The 9944-nt window shown below is 47.9% G+C and overlaps 2 protein-coding genes across 4 annotated transcripts in view; one reads left to right on the forward strand and one right to left on the reverse strand.

The window, feature by feature from the left end:
- SIMC1 (SUMO interacting motifs containing 1) overlaps positions 1-2370 on the forward strand; it is a 7409-nt gene extending 5039 nt beyond the window's left edge. For all 3 annotated transcript variants that reach the window (XM_017728162.1, XM_017728163.1, XM_008629077.2), the window contains 3 exons: positions 275-431; positions 510-594; positions 1925-2370. In XM_017728162.1, the coding sequence (XP_017583651.1) occupies positions 275-431; positions 510-594; positions 1925-2145 (463 nt within the window). In that variant the 3' untranslated portion in view covers positions 2146-2370. The remainder of the gene's footprint in view (positions 1-274; positions 432-509; positions 595-1924) is intronic.
- A 678-nt stretch (positions 2371-3048) lies between these two features.
- Positions 3049-9938, reverse strand: KIAA1191 (KIAA1191 ortholog). Its single transcript, XM_008628972.2, has 6 exons — positions 9717-9938; positions 8305-8428; positions 6993-7117; positions 5722-5828; positions 5274-5410; positions 3049-4819 (listed from the first exon to the last, which is right to left on the reverse strand). Exons 1-6 carry the CDS (start codon positions 9870-9872, stop codon positions 4611-4613), a joined length of 858 nt encoding a protein of 285 aa, XP_008627194.1. The 5' UTR covers positions 9873-9938; the 3' UTR covers positions 3049-4610.
- Between the last annotated feature and the right edge of the window lie 6 nt (positions 9939-9944).

Here is a 9944-nt window from a genome sequence, read left to right on the forward strand (position 1 = left end):
TGGGGTGGAGTGAAGCAGCTCAATTTGCTTTAGAGACTCTACTCACTTCCAGCTGCTGCAGGTGACACCTGAGGACGAAAACATGGCCATGGCCAAGCTGCATAACAAAGGTCTCTCACCACATCTGGTGGTCTTCCTTCCACAGCACGGCTGGGCAGCCCCTGCAGTCCCCCACATCTGCACTGGGTCAGCAGCACAGCAGGAGCATGCTGGAACAGTTGTCTCTGGTCAGGCTGTGCTGTCTGTCCCAAAGTAAATTCTTTTTGTGTTCCAGGGAAACTTTAGTAAACACCATGGAGAGCCAGCTCCTGCGCTGCAGACTGCTAGAGCTGTTATTCCAGCATAGCTGTGATGTGCCCACAACCTCATCCATGTCTCTGGACAAGATCCTGTATTTCCTGAGCCACTCCTCTGTGCTGCCACAATTTCAGGTATCCAGTACAACCTCTCCATTGACTTGTTTTCCTCTGAGAAAACTTCTAACAACTAGATACTATCTCCTGTCCTAGGATGAAACAGCAACGTGGCAAAGGTGGGACGAGATGCTGCAGTACTTGAGTTTGCTGCTACTGAGTTACCAAAGTGTAAAACTGGGTAAGCACTGCTTGTTCTGGCCCTAACAAACAGTCTCATCAAGAGGCTGCAGTAGAACAGCCAAATTCCTCTTCTCATCACTCTTGGGCTCATGGCCACTGAATCTTATAAAGACAGTGTGCCTCCATCCATGATAGTAACTGTTCCCAGCAGTCAAAGTAGTGATGCTGCATCAATGAGAGCACCCAACTTGCTTTGCCAAGTTTAGCCCCTACAAAATAGTCTTCTTTCTAAAGGAAGGAAGCACTTCCCAGCACTGGAAAGTACACAAGAGGGTGCTTTGTATCCAGTGTTGTCTAAGTTGCTGCACAGTGGATGGAAGAATAGGGTGGTTTAGGAAAAAAAGCAGAAGGCAAAGGGATCATAGAATATCCCGAGTTGGAAGGGACCTACAAGAATCATTGAATGCAACTCCTGGCCCTGCACAGACACTCCATAATCCCACCCTGTGCCTGAGTGTTGTCCAAACACTTCTGGAGCTCTGGCAGCCTTGGGGCCATGACCATTCCATGGGGAGCCTGGTCAGTGCCCCTAGGGGGAAGAACTTTTTCCTAATAGCCAACCTAAAACTCCCCTGGCACATCTCCAGTCATTCCTGCAGGTCCTGTCACTGTCCTACAGAGCAGAGATCAGAGATGCCCCTCCTGAGGAAGCTGCAGACCCCACTGAGGTCTGATCTGTCTCCTCAAGGCTAAACACACCAAGTGACCTCAGCCACTCCTTATGTGGCTTCCCGTCTAAACCCCTCACCATCTCCAAAGAGCATCACCATCTCCTTTGGGCACTCTTTGGGCAAGCCAGGACACTTTCAGCACTTGGTAAATTGGGCAGGGAGCACCACCCACAGCAGCCATGGAAAGAGCAGCATGTCTGACCCTAGGAGAGTGGTAGAGTCACAAAACACTCTGTAAAACTCCCTAAAAGTAATTCTGCCAGAAGTCTCTTCCAACTTCAGGTGCTTTAGCCCAGGGTTAAGGCTCTCATGAATGAATGCAGAGGAATCCACCATCATGTGTGCAAAGTCTCACTCTCCCTGAAGCCCTAAGCAATCACTGTTGTTGGGCTCTTTGGAGACTCCTTTGCAGCTGCCCTTTTGCCATTCACACAAGGATTATACAAGTTTTGTCCCTTCCCCATTCCCTGGGCTCTCTCCACATGCAGAATGAGCTCCAGGAGGGGCTGGTTCCTTCTTCCCAAAGTCTTGTGCAGAACCATAAAGGATAACGATCAGCCCCGTTCCCAGCACTGCCTGTGGCACACTGGGATCCATCCCAGCAGCTCAGGCAGCCCCTTGCATGTTGCCTCTGCCCACCAGCATCTCCTCTTGCAGAGCACCTGCGGAGCTCCCTCAGTGACCGGATGGACTTGATCGCTCAGAAAGCCAAGCCCAGGCCCCAGGACAGTGATGACATCAGCCAGCTGGACATTCAGCTGAAGATGAATGACTTCATCAGCAGAATGCAGGAGGCCCTGGGGCAGCCTTTACCCCTACAAATCCAGGAGAAATTGCTCATGCTGCAAGAGTTGTTCTTCATTGTCGCTACTACCTGATGGAGACAACCCCTGCAGCAAGGGGGACAAAACTTCATGTTCTCAATATAAAACCCCCCTTTTTTGTGCTGCAATCTCAACATCATGGGGGGTTTCATTTATACATTTCTTTGGAAAGATGTCTGGTTTACATTGTCTCAGAATTTCCTTTCAAATTTGCCTCATTGTACAGTTCTACTAGGCACTTTGTACACTTTAAAAAATAAATTATTTTCAAATTTGCTATGATTCTTTCATCTTGGTGCCAGCCCTGCCCAAAGCAAGTGCAGAGCTCTGTCAGCTCACACCACAAGACCATGCTTTAACCCCAGCTTTCCCAATCCGTGAGATTCACCTGTGTAATCAGGACCACAGCAGTAGCCTGTACCTCAGTACCTGGATCTATTCCATGACTTTTAGCTCAGCTTACACTCCAGGAGCACAGGGAACACAATCATTCAGCTCAGACATCCCCAGCCCAGGTGAATCATATGCTCCATCAGCAGGACTTTAAAGGGCAGCTAAAAACACTCAAACAGCACCAAACCACATCTTTCCAGAGAGGAACTGGGCACCTCTAGGGAAATACCAGCCTGGTTCCCATACCTGTGCCCACCCCCACAGTACAGGTGGGAACACAGCACACAAGCAACAAGGGACACAATCTCAGGAACATGAAGAATTTGAGTTGCTCAAGAAAACCCAAAGACTTCATGTTATGTTTCATCTGCACAAGCCTTAAGACAGAACTGAGCCTGGCTGTAAACCCAGTCTCCCTGTCAACGGAGAGTTTGTGGGCAAACATTTCACCCTAGCGAGGTGCTGCTGGAGCCTTGTCCATCAGAACCTTGACCCCACACTCACTGGAGAGCCCCACATTTCTCCCACAGATGGCTCTACCAGCACCAACACACACTGTGGACCTCCATTCCACAAGGATTTTATTGTCCTGTAACAAACAAAAACATACACATTAGGAGACGTGAATACAGACAACAAATAAATTAATGTCAAATGAGAGCCTGATTGCCAAGGTGCAAATGAGTGGCGACAGAACTGCTGGGTTGGGTGGGAGACTTTCACACAACAAATCTCTGGCAGTGCTGCTGAAGCTTGAGAGAAAGCAGTGCTACAAAATGTGCTGCTTCAGAGGGGCCAGCAGCCAGCCAAGGGAGCCAACCCTGCCTCACCCTCCAGGGAGAATGTTTGGTTTAAGAAGGCAGAAACCCCGGAGCTCAACATTTACCAGATGTTAAGTAACCTCTGTATAATGTCCTGGCAACAGAGAAGCTTCCAGCTGCAAGGCTGCTGCTGGCTGAGAGACTCTGCAACACAGTCGTGAGATCAAGAGCAGACCTGAGAAGACCCATTTGCCAGAGCACAGGTGAGGATTACAGAGCAATGCTGCCTATCATGCTTAAGGGATTAGATGGTAGCCAGGAGTTCCTTCCCCTTTTCCTGAAAGTCAGTGTTAGCTGTTCCCAGGAACTGGTTCTGACCAGGTCAAGGATCACATCCAGTTGTACCTCAGCAGGGAGGAACGTTCAGCCTTGGTCAGCCCTCAGTCCTCCCCCAGCCCTGAAGAACACAATGCTGATAAAACAAAATACCCTGTCTGAGAAGTGTTTCCAGTGTCTAATACATTCTATGTGATTCTAGGGTAAAAAACCCCAACAAAAACAAATCAAGCAGCACCCAGAGCGCCAGAACACCTGCAAATCTGCTGTCTAGAAGGCAGGACAGTGCTGTTTTGCAGAAAGAAGAGAAGAGGATTACTTGGTTCCAGCCACACCAGCTTCGGTCATTTCCACCTTCTTAGAGGAACATGAAGAGTTGGAAGAAAAGGAATTCTTCCTTATTACTTCCAAGCTCCATTAGATTCTTCTCCCTGCCTTTCCACTGACAGCACCTTAGAATGATCACTGGTCCCTTTTCCCTTTAAAAAACATTCCAAGAACAAAAAACATGGTCACACTGGATAGTAAGGGAGTACCACATTTAAACTGACCAACCACATACCCCATCTTCCTTCTGGCAGTTAATGGTCCAGTTTTCAGTCCTTGTTTGCTTCCATCATTTCCTGCTCGAGCTCTGACAGAACCAGTCCTCCTGTGGGTCCTTTAGCACTGATCAGGACAAGACAACCAGACTCCAGGCATACAAGCCAGTTGCTCACACACCACATGGAATCCTGTCCCAAAAAAACATGGCTCAGGGTTTCACTGTGGTGTGGTGTACTGGGAAGCACATCCAGAGCAGCCTGGCAGCCCAAACCGGTGCACTGCAGCAGACAGGATGGTTTACATTGGTTTAGGACTGGTGCAGGAGTTTTTCCAGGACTGGCTTTAGCAGGACAATCACAACTGTTTCTTTTTCTGAGATAAAGAGCTGGAAAGGGAAACTTTCCTACTTTACTGCAGCACACAGACAGGGAAGCAGAGCCTAAGACACACTTGTAGCCTGCTAAAGACACTGGAAGCTTTCCTCTAGAACCCAGTGGGAGTGAGCACGTTCAGATCCCGAGGTTTGATATTGTGGGAACGTGGAGATTGTTTCCTCCCATCTGTGCCTGGAATGTCCATTTTGGGTGGCTTGAAGGTGACTGGATCCTCTGACATCCTTGTAGCCTGTGCACGCATCAGCTCCATTGGGGATGGCTTCTGGGCACCCTTATAGGACTGAATGGTAAATCCTCCTGATGAAAAAAAAAAAAAAATCACAGTAAAAACCAGGAAAACCAGTCAAGTCCATTTCCTACTGCTGCCAGGAGTGAGCCGTGTCACTGACACTCAACACCACAGAGAGCCTATGCAAATTCCAGCAGCTTCATGTCATCTAAAGCTTATTCCACATTGGGGCTGGCACTTCCAGTCCTGGTTGTATCAGAGAAAGAGTAAAAAGCTGTCACCTTCACACCCTGCTCCTTCCACTGCAGCTCACTGCAAGTTATTTCTGCTTCCAGATCCTTGGCACAGGTTTTACCCAACTGCTCTATATTTAGGCACAGAAATTATATGACTAACACACATTCCCAAGGTGGTCCTGGAGAGTAACAAGGCAAGCAGGGTAAGACTCCAGAAAGAGCCAGCAAGTCTGTTGTGTGACAGTTTCCCCCTTGCTCTTGGCAAGGCAGATTTTCAAGGACATACCTGCATCACTGGCGGATTTCTGGACAGCTTTAGGTCCAAAAAAGCTCCATCTTTCAGATGGCAATCTGTCCCCACCACCTTCCATAGCAAAGTCTGAGCCAGTGATAGAAATAGAGGATCCCTGACTAAACCAACCCCTAAGAGAAGAAAAAAAAAAAAACCATTGAGAATTTTAAAACACAAGAATAAATACTTCAAGTGACTCCACCTTGCCAGGAACTTTCCATGTAGTTAACAGGGGCAATTTAAGAAATCTTAACAGGTTTGTTACCACCCAGGATAAGATATGCATGCTCAAGTTCCACAGGCTTCCAACATTTGGATCTATCCAACACAAATCCTCAGCAGGCTCTGAATTTCACCCCAGACAGCCCCTTACTGGATAAGAAGGTTATTTGTAGCAGCTCCCACCTCAGCAGCCTGTAGGAAACCAAAGGAGGCAGAGTACCTGTTTCTATGCCTGGGGGAGGAGTGAGGGGTGCTGCTTGGAGTGGACTGAGCAGAAGAATTCTGTTTGTCATCTTTTGTCGTCTCTCCATTCTGCATTTTTAGGTTCTGTCAGGAGAGGCAAGAGAAACAGAAGCAACACAGCTTAAAAACAGGACATAAGGAACAACACCTAGTTTTACAGTCAAAACCAGACAATTGTTTCTATCACAGGTGATAAAAGTGTCACTTCACCTAAAGTTGTAGCGAGTATTACAATATGTGTATACACCCCTTAAGTTTCTCTCCACATCAAATATAAGCATTTTGAAAGCTCACTTCAGGCTACAGGAAGGAACATCAGCATTCATAGGGACGTTGTGGATGCAGCAGAGCTCACTTCAGCTACCTGGTAACAGGTCTAAATGCCACAGCACCCATTTGTCTCCAGCACTTTTCAGAGCAACAAAGCCTTCAGTCCCACCAGTTCTGTAATGAGGGTGAGACCAGTTCCCACAGAAGGTACTGGAGTACCAGACCCTGTGAAACAATCAGTGGACATCAGGATGGAAACACTACTCTGGAACAGAGATGAACCTGGGCACAAAATAAACAGGAACTGGGTGCATGCAAACCATGTTATTACGAGCTGGACAGTACAAACTGAACTTTGAAGAAGTCACTTGAAGGGCAGTTACAGTTCAAACACAAAATACACAGGGTACCTTGTAATGTTTCCTGTGGCCATTCAAGCCACACTAATGCAATTCACCGACGCAGTTACTGAAACTTTGACCTCGTGGGAGGACACTGTTGGAGTTGACTATTAAACTCCAACTGCAAGATCTTTCTTTAAGAGCTCAGTAGCCCATGGTAACACATTCATTCAAGACCTTTCTTTCAGTAAGACACATCTGGTAACTTCCACAATGCACGGTTTACAAGTTCTCTTTGGGGACACAGTTACAAAACTGCAGGGCACCATTCAAAAGTACAGCAAGAAATTAGACTGTGTAGGGGTGTCCCCACTTGGAAAGACAACTGTCACAGTTTGACAAGACAGTGAAATGTGACAGATTTCAGACAAACAATTGTTTCAAAACTACAAAGGCTAATGTTTACTTTAAAATAAAAGTGGGTAAAGTATTCTACACAATGAGCTAAAAGCCTTCAGAGGACTAAAAGCCTTCAGCTTAAGGACTCTTGGCAACACGCTCCAAAAGTTATATCACCAGATAAATGTTGAACTAGACACATCCTGAATGGAGAAATCCAATGGAAAACAAGCCTTACGTGGACTGCCTCAGCCACTCGGTGGTACTTGGTCTCCTCAGTGGTGAGGCCTTTGTGGGGTGTGTAGCCAGCTTCCCTCAGCCCTGCCTGCTGCTCAAAGCGCTGGATGCTCTCCTGAGTCTGCTCTGGAACACACAAGAGCACAAATTCACAAAGAAATGCCACCACAAGCAGTTCTAGCAAAGGCAGCTCCAGCAACGGAAAGCAAACCCCTTTTTTTAATCATTCACACATTGTAACAAGCTGAGGCAGAAAGATGAAGCTGATGAGATATTCTGGCTTGACAACTATCCTGAGACACAGGGCTAATTCAGCTGAACAGTGATTTGTCCCAAATCACCAGATATATCACAAATGCAACACCTGTAATAAATCCCATCTCACCCCAGACACTGCATCACTCTTACTCACAACTTCATAAACCTAGAAGAACCCACTAAGATGGACATTTTAAGTGGCCCACTACATTCAAGGGAGCCTTGCAGTTTATGTTTTAAAGACTCACAGTGATTTTAGATTAGATAAAATAAGCTATTTCAGTCAGATACAGAGCCAGCATCTAATACACTGATAGCAACTTCAGTTGTGAAAAACACAAGCACTTTCTCCAAACCCCAGCATAAGATGTTCACTCCCTAGTGGAACTAAGAGAAAAGTCAAAAGGAATCAGAGCAGAAAAAGGTTACTGGCAAAGCCCATTGTCTTCTTTAAAACAGATAACACTTCACATATTAAAGTTATTTTCAGATCCCTGTTATTTGTGGCTGCTGAAAGAGGCAGCATGGACAGATTAATACAGAAATAATTCCTCTTATTGGAAAAGGGCACATCTTCTCTGCAAGCATAACTGACCCAATTTTATTTTAAAGCATCATGATTTATGTTTTGAAGTGTTAGCAAGGCAGCTGCTGCTATTAACCAACATAAACGCCAGCCAGTGCTCCATTAGCACAGTGTGCCAGCTCTCCTCACCACTTGGGTTAATGGCAGAGCTCTGCCTGTCACTCAGAAATAGCAAGTTAATAAGCAAACAGAGCAGCAGCAGACTCTGCACTCCAGCAACATGGACTGCAGTGTCCTGTCAGCAAACTCTGCACTCCTCCCTTAGCCCCAGGAAATACAGAAGCTCCACATGTGGCCTATTCCCCAGTTCCTTGCTTCCTTCTGGAAATGTCCTCCAAAGCAAAACAAACTCACACAGCACCAGAGCAGAGTCCATCTAAACCCAAGAGCTCTCCAGGAATTACCCTGAGGCATCACCAAGCTGGAGCACTCTCAGTTCCCACCCCCCACGTGAGAGGTGAGCTCTTACTTGTGATCAGGGAGTTCATGATGATGTGAGTGGCCTTGGCCTTCACCACAGGCACCTTGTTCACACTTTCTGTGGACGATGAAGGAGTTATGACTGGTTTCATGTCGGCATCCCCTTCCTCATCCTGTGGGGAAGCAGCAGGGGACAGTTTGAGATGGGAAAGTATCTCAGCACCTGGTCAGGACACACCTCTAACTACACAAGTGAGACAAAGCAACACTGCTCTAAGCCTTCATCCCATGGGAGAAATCCCTATGCTGTCCTCACTGCAGCCCAGAGTGTTCAGAACCTTAGAATTCATAGCAATGAACAAGCAACTTGCACCCAACACTTGAAAACCTACCAGGATCAGAGCAAACAAGTTGTTAGTCCAAGTACAAAAAGGTCAACAGGAAAGAAACCAGAACATCTGTTCTTCTCCTAAATGCAAACTGGACTTCAAGGTCAACTGAGCAAAAGCACCAAGAGCACCTTCCAAAGGCAGCTCAAGCACCAGCTGTTCACAGAATGCCAGTCACAGAGCAGAACCTGGTGGGAACAACTTGTTTTCCCACCTCATTCCTTGTACGTTTCTTGCTCAGTGTGTCAAGTGGTCGTAGTTCTACCACTGACCACGAGACCCTAGCAAAGAAACAGAAAATAAGTACTAGAAAACAAAAAATCCTGTGAAACACTGACTTCCTCCTCCCAAAACAGGAGCTCCCTGACTAGAGTTTACTTTTTGTACCAAGCTACAACTTTTGGTTGTCTCCCACAAGAAATTTAAAAATCAAAGAGGTATAAAATAGAGGTTAAGCTCAAAGGGATGCACCCAACAACACTTAGCTTCATTTCCAACTTAGAAAACAGCCTCTAAATTTAGAAGGGCTAGTCCTGCACTCAAAGCATAGAATGCCAGAATGGTTTGGGTTGGAAGGGAACTTAAAGATCATCCAGTTCCAACCCCCTGCCATGGTGGGGGGACACTTTCCGCTAAACCAGGTCACCCAGAGCGCACTCCAACCCGGCCTTGAACACTTCAAGGGATGGGGCAGCCACAGTTTCTCCATGTGCCAGTGCCTCACCACCCTTATTGTAAAGGATTTACATCCAACTTAAACCACCCTTATGCTCTAGTTTAATTACAGCTAGCTGCTGGGGTTTTTTTAACCACAAACACCAAGGAGACGCTCAGCACACGCTTGTCCCACCCACACCTCCGTGTGCCCAGAGCAGGGCCAGGCAGCAATGCCGAGTTCTGTCCCCAGCCCTTCCCGAGGGTCCTGCTGCGAGGGCAGGGGGGCAGCGCCAGCCAGAAGGAGGAGTGCCAGGACCGGGAGGATGCTTGGGAGAAGGAGGATGCCAGGAGAGGGGTGCCAGAGCTGCGGGGTACCCAAGGACATGCCGGGGCCAGAGCACCGCCGGGCCCGTACCTTCGAGAGCTCCTGGTACTTGCGCTCGGGGATGACCGGCTGCTTCCAGAGGACGCTGGCACACAGATCGGCGGGCGGCGGCGTCATGGGCGCCGTGTCCTCCAGAGCATCATCGTAGCTGAAGGCGCGGCGTGGGACGCCGAGGGGCAGCGACATCCTGCCCGAGCGGGCCCCACCGCCCGGCTCCAGCGCTGCGGGGAGAGCGCAGCACTCCGCGCCCGCCGCCGC

The sequence above is a fragment of the Corvus brachyrhynchos genome, unplaced genomic scaffold (genome assembly GCF_000691975.1).
Source record: "Corvus brachyrhynchos isolate BGI_N302 unplaced genomic scaffold, ASM69197v1 scaffold21, whole genome shotgun sequence".
NCBI lineage: Eukaryota > Metazoa > Chordata > Aves > Passeriformes > Corvidae > Corvus > Corvus brachyrhynchos.

What these genes read in the sequence shown, in the direction of transcription:
- KIAA1191 (XM_008628972.2), bottom strand. Translation starts at nt 9,872, where the DNA reads ATGTCGCTGCCCCTCGGCGTCCCACGCCGCGCCTTCAGCTACGATGAT. An exon ending in AGTACCAGGAGCTCTCGAAG is followed by an intron (nt 8,429 to 9,716) that starts GTACGGGCCCGG and finishes GCTTCCCCACAG; the next exon opens with GATGAGGAAGGGGATGCCGA. An exon ending in GAGTGGCTGAGGCAGTCCAC is followed by an intron (nt 5,829 to 6,992) that starts GTAAGGCTTGTT and finishes CTCTCCTGACAG; the next exon opens with AACCTAAAAATGCAGAATGG.